This window comes from Haliotis asinina, chromosome 2 (assembly GCF_037392515.1).
Source record: "Haliotis asinina isolate JCU_RB_2024 chromosome 2, JCU_Hal_asi_v2, whole genome shotgun sequence".
NCBI lineage: Eukaryota > Metazoa > Mollusca > Gastropoda > Lepetellida > Haliotidae > Haliotis > Haliotis asinina.
The window spans coordinates 48,362,102-48,384,543 of record NC_090281.1 but is presented as its reverse complement, the minus strand read 5'-3'; the positions used below and the strand labels follow the sequence as shown (position 1 = coordinate 48,384,543).

General features: G+C 38.7%; 1 protein-coding gene across 1 annotated transcript; it reads left to right on the top strand.

Moving 5' to 3' along the window:
• The first annotated feature begins 1,833 nt into the window (after positions 1 to 1,833).
• On the top strand, positions 1,834 to 18,893 carry LOC137273839 (paired box protein Pax-6-like). Its single transcript, XM_067806712.1, has 6 exons — positions 1,834 to 1,866; positions 3,413 to 3,560; positions 14,940 to 15,095; positions 15,736 to 15,978; positions 16,647 to 16,828; positions 17,668 to 18,893. The coding sequence occupies exons 2-6, from the start codon at positions 3,416 to 3,418 to the stop codon at positions 17,986 to 17,988; spliced, it is 1,047 nt and encodes a 348-aa protein (XP_067662813.1). The 5' UTR covers positions 1,834 to 1,866; positions 3,413 to 3,415; the 3' UTR covers positions 17,989 to 18,893.
• The last annotated feature ends 3,549 nt before the right edge of the window (positions 18,894 to 22,442 follow it).

The window sequence follows — 22,442 nt, the reverse complement described above, 5'->3', positions numbered from 1 at the left end:
GTGTTGATGAAAGGTTCACGGATAAATGCACTAATGTGAAACAACATATGTGAATTCAATCAAATTGTCGTAAAGGTTCACAATGGATAGATGTGAATACATTTTGTTGGGTACCGGCGTACTTACCAGCACAGCGTCTGCATGAGGAGTTTATCAATTTAGGAAGCTCAATTCTGAGTGAGTGAGTGAGTGAGTGAGTGAGTGAGTGAGTGAGTGAGTGAGTGAGTGAGTGAGTGAGTGAGTGAGTGAGTGAGTGAGTGAGTGAGTGAGTGAGTGAGTGCTATATAACGGCAGAGTAACAAATCCAAGTTGGACAAGGAAAGCCAGTGAGCGAAAGTATCAGCACCGATCCAGGACCGTAATTCACGATGACATGTTACTGTGGGTAATTAGGGGGCAGTACTTCCTTGGGTAGCCTTGTGGTTAACGTCCTCGGCCTTCACGCTGAAGACCCGGGTTTGATTCCATGTGCATGGATGCAATGTATAAAGCCTGTTTTTGGTGTAACCCGCCTTGATATAGCTGGAATACTGATAAGAGCGGCGTAAAGCTGAACCCACTCACTCACTATAAAAGTAACTAGTTTCATTTACACATGCGAGAAGCTCTACGTGGAGGTAAAAACGTGTGTATACGCGATAGAGATTTTACAGCTTCTTGAGAACACATATACTCATTTGTCAGAGCAGAATACTGTTGATTCTCTTTGTCTCAGCAAGTCAGAGATGTTTGTGTTTGACACATGTGTTGTGGTTATCACAAAAATTACACTGAAAATCTTTCCGGGCGGCGGGGTAGCCCAGTGGTTAAAGCGTCCGCTCGTCACGCCGAAGACCCGCGTTCGATTCCACATGGATACATTTCTAGTGCCCCCAGCCCTGATGTTGATGGAATATTGCTATAGACATAAATAAAAACTACTCTCTCTCTCTCTCTCTCTCTCTCTCTCTCTCTCTCTCTCACACACACACACACACACACACATTGTGTCATCGAGAGAGTACAGACATTTTAGAACTATCTGGTTAAAATATGTTGTATTTAAATGTTTGGTATACTCTGTCGTTTAGTGTCCTTAACACAGAGAGCTCTCGCTGGCCATAAACACAACTACATGTAATCTGGTGAGTTTTACCGTTAACAGTCCTGTCTGTACGTGCGATGTGCATTTCTCGTTTTGACTGATCCTTCTGTTAATCGAAGGTTCCAAAATAAAGCAAGTCTAGTATTCTTCAGGTTCTGTTTCTTCAATTTCAGTATCAAACATGGTTCCATTTGCATGTTTATATGTTTAAACGTTTACACATGTATTGAAAGAAAATAGCAAAACAATATTTAAAATTATTTAAATTATTTTGTATATATTTAAAAATTGTTTAGCCGTCCAACTTTCCTTGATTGATTGCAAATTTAGCAGAAAATATCAAGCTCGTTTATACGTGACAGTTTTATCGCCTTTCAATCGACTTGCTAGTGAAATAGTCTTGCAGTAATTCTCTTCCTGGCTGGAGGTCGCGGTTATTGATAAACTGTCACGCTGCACAACGCGTGCGAAGGTCATCATGGTCAACTAAATCATGACCACTAATACGGTCATCATCCTGTGACCAGTATCGTATCAAGCGATCTCCATTTGGGTGGGTTATTTAGCGTGGAATTTCCACATTATTTTGACACGGTCTCAGCGGGGGCGTGTCTAGTAGGCTCAAGGGGCGTGGCTAAAAGCGCACCTGTTGATTGCTCCAGCTACAGGTAGACAAGCGGAGGATAATCGATGAGAAGAAGCGTCTACGTGTATAAAGCTATGATTAACACAATTAAATAGTCATATTGTCAATTTGCCGGCACTGCCTTCACGCTGCAAGAGTAAGTACTTTGTCATGCATTTGGGTTGTAGGAATTAGTTCCTTGCAAATTGCTTATATAAAATAATTTTAAATAACACGATGTTCTTATGTATGCAGCATATCAAACAACTATTTGACCGCTTTTAAAGTTTGAACTATGCATTTATTTAGCAAAATGTTTAGTTTGAAGCATTGTGTTATTTGAGGTTGGCTGTAAATATTAGTAATTTTCAAATCTGATTTAAAATCTTGCATTAATTTTTGAGTACGTTGAAAATTTTATGTTTGTTTTAGTTTCATAGTGGGGCTGTAAACTGCACTCTTTATTCAAAATGTAATTTCTTGGTTATTGGTCATTTCTTCATGTAACGCAACATATATAAGTCGTCTTGTTTTGAATGTCTTTCTTTCGTTTATATACGGTCGTTTTTCTGCTTTTTTCTTTATATCGGTTTATGAAGCAATTAATGTATGTGATTTCATATATGTTGACTCCATTGTGCTAACATATGTATCTACAACGTGAATGTGATGAGATTTAACGTAAAGAACACTTGATAACAATGCAAGGATACACACAAAGAACACTTGATAACGATTCAAGGATACATATAAAGAACACTTAATGACTATGCAAGTCACATAAACGTCGTTTTTTACAATAAACAAGAAGTGTTTACCCATACAGTGATATGCGCCCTTATTTACTCATTAGCTTCTAGAATGCTAGGTTACTAGATTTGACGAGGGAAAAACATTACATTTATCATATATAATATTTAAGATTCTTAAGGAATTAAAATACGCAATGGGGATAATTTTATCAGGATGGGTGTCCATTATGAATTGCTTAATATTAGAGGAGCTAAAGTTCTAACATGACTGTCGGTTGGGTGAGGGAGACACTTTATATTAGGGTTGTAGGTTTCAGACTTTGAAACTTGAAACAGCGCACAAGGCAAAGGCGCGGTCAAACCAAGAAACATCATCTGGGCAAAATGGGAATCGAACGCACCATCACAATCGTGTGGCGTTTCTTGGGGTTTGAAGCTCTGTACAGCTTAGACTACTGAGCCACCGCTTTTCCTTCTTCGGGACACAGAAAATGTTTCTGTTGTAAACATTTTATTGAAGTTGAATATCATGTTTTACAACACTCGTTTAGTATGTGTGATTAAGTCGTTGTTGATTGTTTTATATGAAAAAGTTTACTCTTTTAAAATTTATTTTTACCGTCAAATTTTATCGTGTCTTTTATAACAGACTAAACCTGGGATGATATACTGGACAAAAATGGGGTATAATCTATTTACTCATTGACACTCCGGTAAAACATCAATCATAAAAATACCAGTATCCCAAACATATTTTGTCCAGTATACAAGACAATGTGTGTTTATTTATATTTATATGTACATGTTCTAAATGCTTATTTTTGACACTGGTATATTTTACTGTTTAATCTCTTATAAATCCATATGAAATGACTGAACTATTAAATTTCAATTAATCACCTTTTAAGAATCTGTGTGTTATGATTTTAGTGATTTTGTTTTCTCTTCCAGACGATGTCTCTGAACGATTCCTCAGTTCCCCCAAACCTTCGCGTTCCCCCACCAAACCCCTTCCTGCCCCTCCCCCCACTCTTTCCCCCACCCCCGGGCGATGCTCGACACACCCTGGCATCACGTGACTACCTGCAAAGAGTTTGGAGTAAGTATTATATACTTATTTTCATTAATGATAAATTCTCAAAACAACTGCCAGGCAAACCATCGTATAAACATACGTTGAAGTTGAAACAAACAAGAAATCGATGGTGGCGTATTTTATACGGGTGCCACAACTGTGGTTTCATAATTTCATTTTGCGGTTTATAGCTTAGTAACATTTGATAGCGTTTGTAACATGTTAGTCAAATGAAGCGTATTCTGTCTATTTACTGCTGACGTCGATTTAATAATCAAATTAATGTAAAGTTTTTATCAAACTTATTATTTTTGTAAGATTCTGAAACAACGGCGCTTGCTATAAAATTCTACATTTATAGGAAATGGGGAGATAAAACCAGAAGAACAAACAGGTGAATGTTTCTACGTGTCGATGTGATTACACACTACATAAAGTTACAAATCGGCGGTAGTTTCACCATTGAATCAGTGTTGGCATATTTCATGTGATAAAATGTCAACGAAAAACTGTTGCATATATTTGTGGTAGTCTATCTAGTACCCGTATGTTACGATAGTGCAGATCTACTACCATTATTAACATGACAAAGCTGATTTTGAATGATAAACACAATCGAACATTGGCCGCCACGGTAATCAGGTATTACATGTAATTAGAAAAATGGTTTGGTCGTTTTTTGTCGCCGACCGCAAGTTTAATCAGCAACGCTGATTGCATATGATGTTGTTAATGCTCTTAGAAGTATTATTGTTATTGAATCAAGTAGGCATGTATATTATTAAACGAATATTACATTTTATAATCGCCAGGTGTAAAGGTATTGATTGATTCGTATGCGCCTCAATAATCAATACAGATTGAGATTAAGTAATATATAATATCATTATCATCATTATCACCATCATCATCATTTAAAAAGAGTCTTTTGAAGAGTAACGCATTATCAATTTAACTATTTATATTTACAGTTGTCCTCGGCCCAATGACCGTAAACACATACTGATCACCCTCCTGCTTACGTAGATAATTACTTCTTTAACTGCTGTGTAAATAGATCAACCCAATTGCACATTTTCCTTCTCTGAGCAAAAGACATCTCAGAGCATAATACAGGCGAATGGTAATATAATGTGTGCTATGACCCACTGTGATTAACTGCTGGAGTTAATTTGTACATTTTGAGGGTAAGCCCGTACGCTAAGTGCGTCTCGTGTTAATTGCAAGGCACATATGTGGGTCACTTGTCTATTGAATGTGCACAACCACCACCCGTATGTTTGAACAGAATTGTTGAAAAACGAGAATCCCATTCTTTATTAAAGCAGACTCGGAAGCCGAATGTTTAAATGACACGTTATGTTTCGTCATTTTCATGGATACAAATCGTGAAGCACGTTCTTTGAGTGCCAGTCGCAGTGCCATTGCTGGAATGTTTCTAAAAGCGGCACAAAACAATACTGCCTTTTTCTCCACAGAGGCAAATAACGACATATATGTATTGATGGAAGTGACTTAAACTACACTTTGTAGTGACCGCCCATGGTTCAATATTCGTTCGAAAAAGGGTGCTGGAGAAGCCTAGTGTTTAAACCCTTTGCTCGCCCTGCAGTTCTATTCCCCTATGGGTACAATGTGTGAAGCCAATTTCTGGTGCGTAATACTAAACTCACTCACTCATCAGTGCAGTACACCTTGCCCTGAATTCTGTTCGTCTTTTAAGCCTTGAATTTCGCCCCAAGGACCTTTGTTCGCCTCGTATTAAATAAAGTCATGTGACTCCTTGATAAAAAGAAAGGGTAAGTGGTGGGCCTGTTCTAGAATATCATTGCCAAGACATACGTGAGGCGTCAGTCATAAATGGAAAGTTCGTTAGAACTTATGAAGTCATACTCTGCAGCCTGGCATAGAAGAAAAGCACAGACACTCGCTAAGCTAACAATCATTAGGTCAGATTTCATTCTTATTGTTAATGAATTTTGGCATGCAAGTTTTGAAATAATGCTAAATGCGATATCAATACAGGAAAACTGATTTCAATGATCTCACATGCAGATCGTTACGCATGAGACGTTAAAAATTACGTACACCACTACGTCGAAAACCCAGTCAAACATAAGGGACGTTTCCCTGTAAACATATCATTGGCAACAGATGTTCTGTGTCTAATTACGAAACCCTCATTAAAATCACGAACAAACTTCGACGGGTTCCTCGAAACGTTCGCTTTGTAATGCGACGTCATTGGGTTTCTGCTGGTAATATAAAAAAATCGGATTTGATGGCGGAAAAAACACAATGTGTTAATTGTTTCAGTTATCATTGTCAGGAAATACCAGCTGAACAGTGGTGGCAAAAACAAAGCATAACAGTGGTGGCAAAACAAACCAACCCACGAACGCGTGGCTGCGGTGGCAATATTATAGAAATACACAACGGGTAAACCCGAACTCGCTTATTTTTCTCGTCAATGATATAATCTACAGTCGATATAGTATCGCAACATCGCACAAATACGAATTTCACTTAAATAGAAACAACGTCCCTCTTTGGAAAAAAGTGTACATTTCATAGAATGAATCACACCGCCCCCGACTGACTGAACCCTCGAATCACCGTTATGCGGGTTGGTTTTCAAGTCCTAAAATCAATGTAGTTTTGTCTTTGGGTAAAATTAGATCTAAACATTCATGAAATGCAACTCAGTGGGTTGAATTATATTTTCTTCTAAATAGACGAGCTTTTTGTTTCCCTGTGAGTGCGTTTGTGTTTTTAGAACAACACGCTGTGATGCAGTCAGTGGGAACAGCAGGTTGTGTTATTCAACCCACAGATCTTGAATCGGTATTCAATACCACACAGTGGATACCACAAAAAGTAGCATTTAAAAAAACGAAAATCGAATTTCGATTTGCATCATAGGAGGTGGCATAGTGATTTTTGACATCGTTGTCATAGGAAGGCATCGTTATCATTTTTACCATTAATACTGTCACTGTTTAATTATCCAGCCAGCATCCTCGGCGTATTTTTATCTACCGATTATAAAAAAGAGTATGCAAGATTAAATAATATAAACGGGAACCAACTGAGAGTTGACAGATGTCATCAATCATACATTTAAAACAGGTAGAGTTTATTGTAGGGAATTTAAATACTAGAAGGATGTCCTTGCATAAATTTTATTGCTATATATTTGATTTTATTCAAGATCTAAATATACTTAGGAATACATTTATAAACATTATAATGTCGATACACTTTGATCATATATGTATAGTGATAAAAACAGTTTGTACTGAAGACAGAGGTCACAGCTGGAAAACCGAATTCAGTAAAAAATCAATGACCATTAAAGCTTTTATACGGCATATTTGCTGAATATCCATTTATCAGTCAGTTCAGTTTTGAAATAGATAATAAAGTGTTACCTATTGTTGTACGTAAGTACAGCATGCCTGACAGTAAATATACTTTGATCAAATATATGACTGAACATTGGATCAGAATGCATACTCTGGTATATGTTCCAGACATGTGCTTTATGTAAGAACGGTCCTACATGCTAATTAGGGTATGTTGTAGTTACATATATGCAAATCGATATTTTGAAATCTTTATTCTAACAAACTTCTCACGCATAAACCTGAAGGAGGATTTAGACAATACAAATAATTCAGTAAATAAATAAGGACACAAATACCCTCCCTGCCACTCCTCTCCTCCAACCCTCACTGTCTCATTTCCTGTTCAATCGATTCTAGCTTCTGATGATTTTAGTGAGTGAGTTTATTTTTACGCCACGCTCAGCAATATTTGGCGGGGGTCTGAAAATAATCGAATCTGGACCACACAGTTAAGGCATCAACAGCATGAACATAGATCTGCGCAAATGGGAACCGATGACATGTGTCAACCAAGTCAGCGAGTCTCACCACTCGATCCCGTTATTCACCTCCTACGACAATTATACGTTACTGAAGACCATTTCTGTCCCGGATCTTCATGGGGACACAAGCATGGAGTACTGATGATGAGTTCTGGTCTGGACCTTCATAAGTCGATAGCCTTTTTAGTAGTGGTAATGGTGATACGAGTCGTCGTTGTTGTTGCAGTAGCAGGGTTGGTACACGTAGATAAAGTGATAATATCGATCTGTAGTTGTTTTGATAGCCGTATTAGCTATGCACAGCAATTGAAGCTACCTGCGGCTAGGTGTATGGCTATACCTGCACGGCTGTCGAAATAAGTCGGAGTGTTTAACAGGTGTTTTCGTCGCCGTCTGACTTGCTTAGAGACGAAATCGTGTCACATGATTATAGAATAGAATACAGATATCGGGTTTGCGCAGTTGTTTAACAACTACTCACACATCGGTTCGATAAAATATTAATTTGTTGGGCTTGTTGTCAATAGACTGTATTGTTCGTACATCTATACAACCCACTCCTTCAAATAAACAGAGTGTTATACAAAATCTGTTCTAACACATGTTAACAAACAAATGATGTTTCAAACGTTTGCTTGTCTCCTGTGCGCAAATAATAACCCATCGTCGCTTTGATCAGCCCATGAGAATCAAGCACCTCTTGACTCTGCTGAGCATGCGTTGACGACAGGTGCCGACCTGTCAATACTATCACGTGATGCGCGAGGCCTTTTGAGCCAACTTATCAGATATATAACGACTGACAATCAAATGTATTTAATTAACGCTTATCTTATGCTAACAGAGCCGGTTGCTGAGAATTTTTTTCCTCCGGTAATTGCATAGCTATTGAGGGTGCCAGATCTCATTGCCGCTCGCTGATTGGTTGACACCAAATTTAACGCGAACTGATTGGCGAGAAGTTCAGTGCGAGCAACTCGTCATTTTTCATTTGACTCTCTGACTGAAATCACCGTCAGCAAAAGCTTTAGGCTTCACACTTTTCAAGATAAATTTGCCAGATTGTAGGTAATTAGGATCTTGCGAGCGATAAGTTTAATATACGTCTATTGATTCCATATATAACAACGGAAGACGCACAGTGTGCAAACAATGGCGATATTGCACTGACACGTGATTTTAATAAATCAACGACTATTGTAATAACCAGCTTTTACTAGTACGACGTATGGCAATCAACATTTGTATACAAAGAGGGATTAATACTGTTCATATCTACACTACTGGATCGAGTTCCTATTAGAATAAAATGGATATTTGTGATAAAATATTCATTATATTTTGTCCATTGTCACTAAAAGCTTATAAACATATGCGTCACTGACAAGTAATCACTAAATGGGCTTTTGTTTCCATTGGAGTTGAGAGATTAGGACTGAAGTGTTTCCAAATGAAGTTGCGGAATAGTAAAATACTCTTGACGTATGTAACGGTATAATGTTAAACCGGAAACAGCTGTTAAAACAGAATAGACCGTTTGTTCGAGGATGTCAGCTGATAAAGTTGACATGAAAACTATTGTCATAAGAGGTTTCGATTACATTCGAAACTAATGCAGACAAATTATTTTGGTTTACCGAAGGTGACAGGTGCGTACCCGGGTTATTGTATTTTTTGTTCATAGTGATTATTTACAGTTTTTGAAGGTGAGGGTTCAATATGCGGTTTTACGTGTGTAGATGTTCCCGTGCAGCCAGAGTGAGTGAGTGAGTGATATCCAGATATTTAACTCCCCTCTAATCGATATTCTACTTATATCACATAAGTCGAGGCCAGCCAAACCAGTCTATGATGCCATGAACAACAATTTGCATCGTCGGAAAGCGCGACCGTAATCTGCATCATCCCCAAGAACCATCGATGAATTCTGGTGATGAACAACGTATTTCGTAAAAGTTCATAGCCTTTAATGACATGATGAAGTTGTAATAGGTTAGCTTTCACAGCCTATACCTTCATCAGTTGGACAGGGGGACGATTAATAAATACATACATATCACAATGGATGATTGCATGATGGAAATATGAAGTAAATCCTTTAAATAAGGAAGAAAGAAAAGAAAGAAGAAAATAAGGAACCACTGCCATCCAACAAAACATGTACAGTTACCCTTATGCTGAAACTGTTTCTTACAAAACATACCATGTGATATGAAATCTAATGATATAATTCTATTGCTGTAACCATTGGCTGTACATCCCTAGGTATATCACAGATTAGTTAACTGCCCTAACCAGGGTATTAAGCAACCCTTGATGAGTAACCCGTGAAGGTCGGGGTAGAATAGGCCTTCAGTAAACCATGCTTGCCATAAAAACGCGACTACGGGGTCGGGTGGTCTGGCTCGCTGACTTGGTTGAGACATCTCATTGGTTCCCATCTGTGCAGATCGATGCTCATGTTGTTGATCGTTGGATTGTCTGGTCCAGACTCGATTATTTCTAGACCACCGCTATATAGTTGGAATATTGCTAAGTGCGGCGTGAAACTAAACTCACGCAATCACTTGTTGAGTAATTACAGAACTTAGAGGGCGTAATCTATTCCAGGATTTATTCAACGCAACACAATGAGAAGCCTATCTATTAAAGTTCTTCCGTGACGGTGGGGTAGCTTAGTGGCTAAGCTCGTCATGCCGAACTCCCGGGTTCGTTTCCTCATAGTATGCGTGAAGCACATTTCCGGTGGACCCACCTTCATATTGTCTAAATTTTGCAAAAAGAGGCGTAAAACTAAACTCACTCACTCACTCAATAAAACATTTTAATAACAGGGAAGGTACATACTGATCACTCTGGCACTGTGGTGCTTACATGCATGGTTGAACATCACAACTTCTTTGAATAATTCAATTAAATCCATTCCTTCGTTAATATCGAGTTGATATCGCACAGGTGGCTCTTGATTGCCGTTGTGTTTGCAATACGAATGAGACACAAAAAAGGGTATCTAAATAACAATGAATGAATGAATGAATGAATGAATGAATGAATATTTGTTGTTTTTCAGCTGTTAGACCTTTACATAATCTCGGCGGTACTAAACAAATGGAGGGACTGGTATTTTGTTTAAGGGAGGACACCGAATGTGACTGATTCATGCAGTCAGCTGCATATGTTGCTAGTAAGCTGTCCTAACAAGAACCCTTGGGTACAATGAAACAATGAAACAATGTATATTCCGATTTAAGTCCCCAGTGGTCACCTGTTTCTCCACAACGGGGTCGACCTTGTGGTTAAAGCAACTGTGAAAACCCTTGTAGACTAATACATTTTAAAACTATTATTTGATGGGTTGTCTTTATGATTTGTAATGTACATGAGCACAGGACACCTCTTCCAAACTTTAAACAAAATTAAAATAGACTTTGGCGAAGTAGTGTCTGGGAAATGTTTTAATATTTCATTATTACGGTGTACAATACGTAAAGTGTACACCATATTGATTTATATAACTGACAGATTTTGAAACACAAATACTAAAAATAGACATAATAATCCCAGGACTTCGTTATATGTCAGAAAATAATGATATGAAACTCCTTATTCTCTGCTTATGTGGTACATGTATATATTTTATTCGCTTCCTTTCACATGACTCGTATCAACCCACCTGCTCAATCATACGATATGATCGGGCCTCTCTTGTCAATTTCAACGACGTGTTTTGATTATAAAGAGTAATCAATGTCCATCAGCACGTTTGATTGACAGGCGCTAGATAAACGTGTACTCTCCGTACTCATCGGAAGCGAGTGCTCACGGTAACAGAAGGCAACACCTCAGACAGACGGACTGACAGATAGTTTATTTAGGTCTCACCTCACAGCTGACACATATATTAACATACTTATAAAATATAACGCAAAATTGAGCCATCCTTTAAGAACCTTTGAGAGACTATATATAATACATTATAAATTCTACAAAGAAGCATATAAATGAAGGTATGGTTAAATACAGTATAAAAACTTCATAAAAAATATGTTTTCTTCTCATGCATATGTTTTCTGCCTCATGTACAACGATCAGGTCTATGCGTTAAAGTGTAACTTAATTAGACCGGAATACGCACTGTTATTTGTGACATCGTACGGATTAACGAATGGCATACATACAGAGTAATGTTTTCTGTTTAATTTGTTATTAGTTGCAGGTGTTTGTGAACCCCTAAGATGTTACATAGATTTTATGTAAAATACATGTTCTTAGGCTAAATTTGATAAGATTGTCGTGTCTACAAATGTGCAGAGGGCACAAAATACATATATTTGTCCGATGGCAATGTTGACTACGTTAAAAATGTGTACAATATTTTATCAGCAGAATTCAATGTGGATCTGAGAATAACCTCATTTGATTCATTTAATTTAATGTTATTTTGTTATTTTGTTTATCGAAAAGAAGAAGCTAATAATATTTTATTGCTGTAAATAATTGGCATGTATGGAACTTAAAACTGAATAAGATTAAAAGTTTCACTGTACACAGACAATGTTAAAATTACATGCATGGGGCTCAAAAGTATAACTTAAAAGCATAATCATTGCAAAATGATTTTATTATAATTCTTAAACAACTGCGGTCGTTATATATCATCCGTTGTTGCCTGGTAGTGCAATCTGGACAATCAAACTTCAGGCATGAACCCTCCTTACACAATGCAGTAACAAAATGCATTTTTATATCAAGTGATTTATTTGATTTAAGATATTTAAGTTGAACTTAGTTTTTCATTAGTTTTATTAGTTTTGTTCTGTTCATCAATCAAGATTATTAATAAAAGTCACATGACCCATAGTACAGGGGGAAGATAAATTATATTTTTTAGTTTTATCAGCAGCATGTATGAAGCTGAAATATAGTTAATAGATGCCTACTTTGAAAATTTTCAAATTTATTTCGTAGTGTATTGTTCTGGTTCTCTATTTCAACACTCCAAAAGTGACTTTCCGCTTCTGTAGAATTTTAAGCACGCAGATATGAAAATCGATATATCTTGTGCGATGCTAATTCAAAGAAGGAACAAAACACAATCAAGAGAGAACAGAACTTGCTGTTTATAATAAAGGGTCAGTGTTCTCTAAACAAATAATCCAAAGGTTGGTGTAAAACAGGATAGTGTTTACGCTAGTGCGTACGTCTTATTACATTCGGAACAAATTACGTATCGAAAATCGCTTAAACACCCACTAAGCCTTCTATCTTTAACTGGAGCGTTTTAAACGAGCGTCACGATGAGAACCATCCAGCTTTCTCCGAAACAAAATAATCACGTTTCATGTCCACTTGAGCAGATCTGGTGGTGTAATCTGACAGTTTTCCTGCTGTACGAGCGCAAATCCTAACACCTGTTAATACTTGTGTTATCACTTATTTAATTCATTTAAAACAAACCGGCCCAACAGGTGGCGGCGCGTGCCTAGAAGAAGATTTGGCTCGTGCGGAGCGCGTGGGGGGCGCGTGACTTCCACCGGGGGGATGTGGGTAGATGGAAATATTTCAGGGGTAACGAGCCAACCCCTCAACCTCTGTGACCCATGGGCGTGGGAGCAAGCATGTGTGGATCTGTCGGTCTCTGTGATCAGAAACTGTATTAGTGTGAACAATGACGACATACCGTATTCAATACCTTTGATGTCATTACATGCATGTGGAATGTATTTGTCAAGTTCTTCGTTAACGGACGTATGAATAATATGAATATTATCCCAAACCAAATCAACAACTTTTAAAAGTTTTTACTAAAAGCAACAACCTGCTGTCGCGTATGCACTTATTTCGAAATGACGCAAAACTATCACTTACTCATTTTGATTATGTAAAAAAAACAAAACAAAAAAAGAATAGCGGAGGATGAAATAAACCATTTCCAGGGACACATCTGCTTCGAAACCGCAATTATGATCTGTGTCCTACACCAGATCCAGTCGTATTTTCATGCACGTGCAACACATGTGAGATAAGGTTTAGTTCTACCAATCCCCACTGTTAAAAACTCATGAACAGGGCATAAATTTTAATTACTCTGAGACGTGACAGTCGTTGCGCTTTCAATGCATAACATATGAACTGACTATTTTCACATATCGCATTAGTCGATCAACGTCAATCACGTTCGTAAACAGTTGACAGGTTACGGCTTATTAATTTGTTAAAATGGTTTTCAATACACAATTAATATTTCAAAGTAGTGGTACCATAATATGTGTAATTGTGTGTAACAGAAAGTGGGGGGATGCTGACACAACCGCACTTAGGGGCACTTTCACTTTTTCAATTTAATCGGGAAATTTTATCGAATACATTACGTTTAAACGTTATATGTATTTGAAGGTACTTTTCAAGGGAATCATCCATCATGAGATTTTGTGCTCAGGTTAACATCTCTTTTCATATTAATTAAAATCCGTTATTACCACACTGAGTAGGAAATGTAGGCTTTCATTTATAAGCAGATTGCATAAGGAATGGCTTGAAAAACATTAACAGGTGCAAAATGAGTATACTGGGTATGTTTTATTTATAATTAAAATTTGAAAGAAGTGTTATTGAATAAGATTTTGTTATACGAATTGTCACTAATTCCTGCAACGGTTTTGTTACAAGCAGTCAATGGCAGGGTTATTATGTGTGAAAATATACTGGGTCAGTGGTGAAATGGCTTAGAAACAGATACACAATAAAGCGACTTTTGACGTGTTGCAAACATGAGCCGAAAAAGTGTTGATTTTCGAAGATAACGTGTCTAAAAACAGACACCAGTTTTTGTGTGCAAAACAGGCGGAGCATTTTCTTTGACTTATAAAGGTTTTGAATATAATTTTGGTTCATACAATCAAAACATACAGTTTTCTTTATCTGTTGACAAGGTACTGGTGTTTTAAAAATTATAATGTTTTTTATAGTATAAACTTAAAATCTGTTCATTGGAAAATCAAATACATGATAAATCTAACTGAGATATAGGTTTTTCTCATTTGTTTGTTCATCAAAATCCACTTGCCTATTGTGAAATATTATTGTAAGCAGAAAGAGTGAAGTGTTTAAGTCATGTCCTCGGCAGTGTTGTGCATATATTTCAATAGAGGGATTTATTATTATGAATATGTGATAAACCACGGCTGTCGTGTGCAAAGTGATCAAACATGGAATTCGCCACTCGTATTTGAATGATTACACAAAATACAAACTGAACGAAATACCTGGTGGTGGGGTAGCCTAGTGGTTTATGTGCTGACTCGTCACGTTGAAGACCTGGTTTCGGTTCTCTACACTGGCTACAATGTGTGAAGCTCATATCTGGTGCCCAAAGCCGCGCTATTACTCGAAAAATGCTAAAAGCGGCGTAAAACTAAACTCACTCACTATTAGGGCAGGATTCTATTCACTTTAATGTCAAGTTTTGTCAAAGGTCGATGTCATCTCGCTCAATGTTCACTCTATATTCACAGGCCGCCTGTATGACCCGTTCACGTTTCGATGTAACAGTATTGGGGGAAGCAAGCCAAAGGTCGCGACACCTGGTGTCGTGTCTAAGATCGAGGACCTCAAGAGGAACAACCCAACTATGTTTGCTTGGGAAATCCGTGACAGGCTTTTAGCGGAAGGTAAAAGGGCAAACTCAGCCTCGTTCCCGAGGTCTCCTGCGCTAACGCCTCGACACTGCGTTAGAGCAGTAGGCCCGGGATCCAGGCTGTATTGAACTGAGTTACACAACTGATAACGTTACCCTCAGTTGATAATATCACCTTTCAAATTCAAAATATTACTGTTCAATAACATTAGAGATCATGAATACTTCGATTTTTTTCCGCGGTAAAAACTAGTAATAATACTACAGGTGTGTTAATCTAACTGTACTGAAAAAGTGTGAGTCATGAATATTTTGTATATATTTTATGAACTTGCGATAGCTAGAGCTTATTATCACTTGTTTGTTAATATAACTATATCGAACAAAACAATTAGGGTCATGAATATTTTGTTGCTAATACACACAGTTAAAAATATACATAAAAAACTGCTAGAAAAAATCCAAAAAACTTCGGTTTAGGAAAAGAATCGTTTGCTGGATATTCTGTTGTGTGGTTTGACGATTGTTTATATATTGTCATAAAAGACATTGTCATACATTGTAATAAACTACACCGTTATATATTGTTATAAAAATACCCCACTGTTATGTATTGTTAAAAAAGACACTGCTATATATCGTTATAAAAGACACTGTAGTATAATGTTTTTCAGGCGTGTGCACTCAGTCCAACCTCCCCAGTGTCAGTTCCATCAATCGCATCCTCCGGAACAGAGCCGCAGAGCGCGCTGCCACAGAGTACGCTAAGATGGCGACGCACGTGCTGCAGCCTCTCTATCATCCTTTATGGGGATCAGCAGTGTCGCCACCTACCAGTCTTCAGCAGAGTAGTCGCCCCTTTGTCAAACCCCAAGATCCATGGATCTTAGAGAGAGATTGTGAATCATCAGATGAAGGTTGGTGTAGGACCGTAATATGTCCAAAATATTGTCAATATCAGCTTCTGAGTCTGCTTTATCTGTCCTGCGCACCATCATTGCCCAACGTTCCACTCACTTCCTCGTAGGGAGGTGGGGTAGCCTAGTGGGTGGGGTAGCCGAAGACCTGGGTTCGATTGCCCGCATGGGTACAAAGTGTGAAGCCCATTTCAGGTGTCCACCGCCGTGTTATTGATTGGGTATTGCTAAAAGCGGCGTAAAACTAAACTCACTCACTCTCACACTTCCTCCAGACCTAACGTAACACGTGACCTGAACACGTCACAAGGGAAATCCCCTTCTGTAAACACCACCCGTCTGCTCCGTATAGGGCTCTTAAACAAGCAAAGAAAAAAATGTAGAAACTCAAACGAAACCACACCTTAGCCAACACCTCCTTAAACATTAAGAAGAAACAAACACTCCAAAACAAACAGACGGTGCCTGAAGTATTTTCACTTTAAGTGAGTGAGTGAGTTTAGTTTTACGCCGCTTTTATCAATATTCCAGATATATCATGGCGGGGGACACCAGAAAATGGGCTTCACACATTGTACCCACACTTAAACTATGATGACTGAAACATATTATGATTCCGAATTGCTACAACAGAGGGTCTATTGTAACACAAGTACTGCTTCTCCCAGATCCGCTAGGCAGCAGCCCTGACAGTTCTGACCATCACCAGAAGCTGAGGAGGAACCGCACCACTTTCACCCAGGAGCAGCTGGAAGTACTTGAGAAGGAGTTCCATCGGACTCACTATCCTGGGGTTGCCACCCGTGAAGACCTTGCCGCCAAGACCAACCTTTCGGAGGCCAGGGTACAGGTAAGACATGAAACACCTTCAACACATAGGGAGAAAAACAAACAACAACCCAAATCCTTTCCACAGTCACGAGAAACCTCTGCTACAAGCAGATTTCACTGTATGCTTTTGACTGCATGATTTTGAATCAGTATGACATCGCATGAATACCGGGCGTTTACAAAAGGTCAGCACACCCAGTGACACTTATCACAAACACAGTCAGTTGTTCACAAGAAACCGAAATAGATAAAGATAAAGAACGAAGAGTTCTTCCTTCACAAAGAAGTCTCATAATTGAATGCACTGATACAGTTTTCTTTGGAAGTAATCGATGAAAATTTTTAAAAAAATGACTCTTTTTTCTGTGAGCGAAAACACATAGTTGCTCTTCAGTCCAACTGATCCTTGAAATTCCTTGTTGAAATGACATCCTAGTTATAATGGCAACCTGATTATAGTGCAAACCTTGTTATAATGGCAATCTGATTATAATGCGAACCTAGTTCTTATGGCAACCTGATTATAGTGCAAACCTTGTTATAATGGCAACCTGATTATATTGCGAACCTAGTTCTAATGGCAACCTGATTATAGTGCGAACCCATTGCTTACTGGGTGTAATGTCTACCTAGTTATAATGCCATATACTGAGGGTATAAGGTGACATTCTAACTGTTCAGTGCTGTGCATGTCTGGTCATCAGCTGTCTCATTGACGTCACTCACAGTCACTGCTGTGATGTTCTATCCTGTATATTAGGAATCCATAACACGCCTTGGATACTCATGAGATCAATGGACAGGACACTAACTGTGATCTAAACAATAACTCTAATCAGAAACATTATGTTCTTGCAGGTGTGGTTTTCCAACAGACGGGCGAAATGGCGACGTCATCAGCGTCTGAAACTCCTTCACACATCATCTCCCTTCGTCTTCCGCTACCCGTCGCTTCCAGTCCCCAACCCCACGCCAGTGGAAACATTCCGCCTGTTGCCTGGGTTACCCACAACGTCACTAGCCAGCGCGAGTGACCTCAGCCGCCTGACCTCTGTACGTGAGACCTTGACCCCACCAATTCCACGCTTGTCTCTGGGCAGTGAACATTCTGCTTTCCAACCGCCGGAGAAGTCCCCAGCGTCGGAATCAGCCACGCCTAAATCCCCTCCCCCTTCGTGAACGGCAATTATATATATCGTCATCAGTTGTTTCCATATTTGGTGAACTGCTTCCAAAGACAATATTCACCACTACAGATTGTGAATCCATTGAAAGGGGCGTATACAGTTACATCATTCTGAAGCAATAATCGCATTGTCATCCGGGGCTCCGAAACATTCTTTCATCTAAACAGTCCGGTTTCAGAAGATCCCTCCTGGTTACCAGGACGAGTGGTCAAGGAAGGTCCGCTTACACCAACAGGACAGCTCATGTGGTAATGGCCTACCAAGTCGTCTTTGGTACACCGGACGCCGCGCCCTGTCACTCCGGATGTCACAGTGCAGGACGCCGTGTGCCATGGTACTACGATGCCAATTATTTTGTTGAAATTGTTTTTCATTATTTCATTCTATGCTTCCTGCGCAAATCAACGGGGGAGCTAACTGGTTCGATCGCTCGTGTCGGTTCGAGTCAAGAGTGTGAGCTAATTGTAAAGTCGGATGTTGTTTCTTCTAGTTGAGGAAATACATGATGGAAACGGCACTTATTAAACCAACTACCCACAACAACGCAAGACGGTTGTTAGCAATATATCAAACTTGAGGCAAGAACCGAACTTGTGCCCATATTCAGGACAGTGCTATTTCAGTTATACTTTTATTTCACATGATAAAATACTTTTGAGACAGATTTGGGAATATTCTGAACAAAGTCAAAGACATAGGCACAAGTTAAAAATGGACAGTAATTTATTTCACTTCACCAACATGTGGTTAATATAAAATCATTTAGTTGTCCGCATACAACTCTAGTCAATGCAAACGTACATCTAGTCATTGAATGGCATGAATATGCAAATCCTTCTCTGTACATTTTCTCTGTGTATATAGTTACGTCATACAATAAAGAAAACGTGTTTTGAAGTTTTTACCCTTTGTCTTATCTTTCACAACCTCATCGTTTGTTTGGGTAGAGCTCAAGGGCAGCGTGGTAGCCAAGCTTTGGTAAAATCGTTGGTGTGTCATTTCGGAAGCCAGGGTTAAACCACAACATTGGTACAATGTGTTAAACCAGCATGTTTGCAGTGAGGCAAAACGCAAGTAGAACAAAACGGAAGCAGTGGACTGAGTTTGATCAAAGGCCAGAGGCTACATTAAGTAAGGCTGAAATTTGTGAATCATGCGATATATTGTCTTATTTTGTAATTCAATATATTTAAAGCCAAACCTTTCTCTTATCAGCATTCATTAACATTATGGGTAACGGAATTAGATCACGATATTATTATATCCGTGCAATGTACTCTGTTATGTTAATTGTAATCGATTACATTTTTTCCCCATCAAAGTTTCAAAAAGACCATGCATATGCTGCTAACAAGCAAAACACGATCAAAATTCTCCATGTCGACGCATAACGATTTTACTGGCGCACTGATCAACCGCTGAAACTGAGTTTGTCGTTTAAAGGCACCATATCACACCCATCCTCGAGATCACCAGGGTATACTTTCCGATAAATCACCATTATACCCTGGATGCACCTACGACTCGGCCCAATGAATTTATTACGGTAACCTCTCTTGGCTGGCATTTTACTCAATCAGGTGTCTACGCTGGGAAAACCAACTTTCGGTTTTTCAATTATCAAAACGATTAAACTTGGCAACACAAATGATGCAGAGGTACTCTGGAAGATGTAGAAGGAGATTTTGCATATTTTGTTAAAGTTAGTTTCGGACCTTTCAGTTTGTATGATTTCTCCCCGAGTCTGAGTCGCACTGAGAACAAACCTTTGTTGATACCGGCAAGCTCGGTTGTAACGGCGACTATGCTGATTGTCTACTGTGAGAATGTGGAGCCAGCAAAGGGATGTAGTAACATTATCGGACTGAGCCGTAGATGCATCCAGAGTGTAGTGGAGATTTATCGGAACGTACAATCTGGAGATATCGAGAATGTTATATATGTAATCTAGATCAAAATATTGTCGAAAATGTGACAGTGTGCATTTTATGTCTTAATCACCAGTGGTTCATACATAAGACCTGTAATAGCAGGAATAGTCTGCAACTGTAAGAGTCTCCCTCTTAAAAGCAATCCAGTGACCGACATTGTGTGCCTTGGTCTGAGGCTTAACTGAATGCATTGTCAATTGTTGGGCCAGTGAGGTAGCCTACTGCTACCAAATGTGTTAGCTCGACATATCATGGGTATTTTTCGATTTTCTACATGTGCACGATAGTGTTCGGGTTGTGATGATGCCGGAATGTTGCCAAAATTGATATAAAACCACACTCACTCACTCATCTTGTCATGACACTTACAGTCCGACGTGATAGTGTCAGGCGCCGAGTGACCAGTGTCAGGTGACCATCCAGCGCTACATGAACAAAATGTCTGAATGGCTGGTTGGGAAGAAATGTGACCACCCAGCGCTATATGAACAAAGTGTCTGAATGGCTGGTTGGGAAGAAATGTGACCATCCAGCGCTACATGAACAAAATGTCTGAATGGCTGGTTGGGAAGAAATGTGACCATCCAGCGCTATATGAACAAAATGTCTGAATGGCTGGTTGGGAAGAAATGTGACCATCCAGCTTTACATGAACTTAACATTTGAACGACTGGTTTTGATGAAATGTGATCCAGTTTTGCATGAGCTAAACGTCTGAATGACTGGTTTTGATGGAATGTGACCATCCAGTTTCACATGAGCTAACCGTCTGAATGTCAGGTTGGGACTGAGTTTCAACATGAATTATAGTCGTGAAAGTATATTTTTTGTGCCAAAACCTTATAACCTTTCCAATAGACACATTTGCTGGTTCTCCAGGAACTCTAATGACACAATTAAGAAATGACACAAATGTTATGTTTGGGACTATTTATTTGTCAATGAGTACAAGGCAAGGACGGGTCATGTATACACAGTAACTGTGATGGAATAGATTCACTTCAGATTATAACCTTCTCTAATAGAGACATTTGTTATAATGTCTGACATGTTTGCAGAATATTCAGATGGCCTGTCTGGGACATGAACTAAACTGTTCATGGAAATGACCCCAAATGTCCTGAAATCTGCAAAAACTTACGGTGGAAGATTTTGTTACCTGATCATAATTCCAAGTGTGGAAAACTCAAATAAGCAGATAACAACAACATGTATTGAGTTCACAATCGGCCGAGTACATGGTTATCTTGTTATCACGTTAAGAACTACGCAGTTTTATAATATTGGTGAATTGTCTCACACCAATGTCAACAGTCACCTGACAGTACTGATGCTCTAACTGATGCAGGTTTCTGATACATGCGACTTTTTGATGCCACCAACCAGCATAGGTACTGTGATGCTCAATGCATCACCTAGTGAACCAAGGACTTGGATCCACCAATAAAGGTTTCGTACATGCATTAGGGACGCAAGGAGTTGTGCCCAAATCTCGGCCCATAAACACCTTGTCCAGTTATATACACAGATTGTTGTGCTTTTTATAACTGCAAGCTAGCATCTTCATCAACATTACTGCCTCCTTCCTGTAAGTGAGTGGGTTGGGTTTTATACAATTTTAACATTGTTCCAGCAATATCATGGCGAGGAAACCAGAAATGAGCGTCACATTGTACCCATGTCGGGAATCGACCCCGGATCTTTGGTGAGACGAGTGAATGCTTTAGCCACTAAGGTACCCCATCGCCCCCCTTGAACTAAGAACTGTATCTAACGTTTTCCTACTTCCTTCCTAGAACTTCATGTATACAAAATGAGTTGTTTCATTGTAATTGCCATAACACTGATCCCTGAGCAATATCTGTTTAACATTGTGAGGAGTTGTCTTTAAGATGTTTAGCAAGGTGATTCATTAGTCTATACAATCTGTTAAACCAAAAACTAACACTGTCGTATACTCAAGTTTCAAAGTACAGAAAAAAAACAAACATCTTTACAGTGAATGTTTTCTCAAAAATACTAAAGAAATAATACAGAAATTTGTCTCACTCACTCACTCACATACACACACATAAAGAAGGAAGGTAACCATATTTGGAAACATATTGGAGTGTATAGAAATACGAAAATACCGAGTCCTCCAATACTTTTACTCAATGTAATATTTTCAAACTGTTTTTCTTGTTCACTCAGAGGTGGGAGACCATTGTACAGGAATCTTTCTTGCATTACCAACTTTTGTATAAGGAAGGGTTTATTGACAACACAGACACTGGACAATGTGAACATCTAAAGTCTGGAAATGCATGTAAGTCCACTGTAAATGATTTGACTTGTAAATAGATCTGCAAGAATGATCTATCAGGATTTCTTGCCATCAATCACTTTCCAACATGTGAGGAGGGTTTCAAACATTTGTGACTAAATCTTCCATTATCTGCCAGGGAATTTCATAGGATGTAGAATATTAAGAATAAACTGATATTGAACTATCATCTCTACTCATTAAATGATC

What these genes read in the sequence shown, in the direction of transcription:
- LOC137273839 (XM_067806712.1), top strand. Translation starts at nt 3,416, where the DNA reads ATGTCTCTGAACGATTCCTCAGTTCCCCCAAACCTTCGCGTTCCCCCA. An exon ending in TGACAGGCTTTTAGCGGAAG is followed by an intron (nt 15,096 to 15,735) that starts GTAAAAGGGCAA and finishes AATGTTTTTCAG; the next exon opens with GCGTGTGCACTCAGTCCAAC. An exon ending in TTTCGGAGGCCAGGGTACAG is followed by an intron (nt 16,829 to 17,667) that starts GTAAGACATGAA and finishes ATGTTCTTGCAG; the next exon opens with GTGTGGTTTTCCAACAGACG.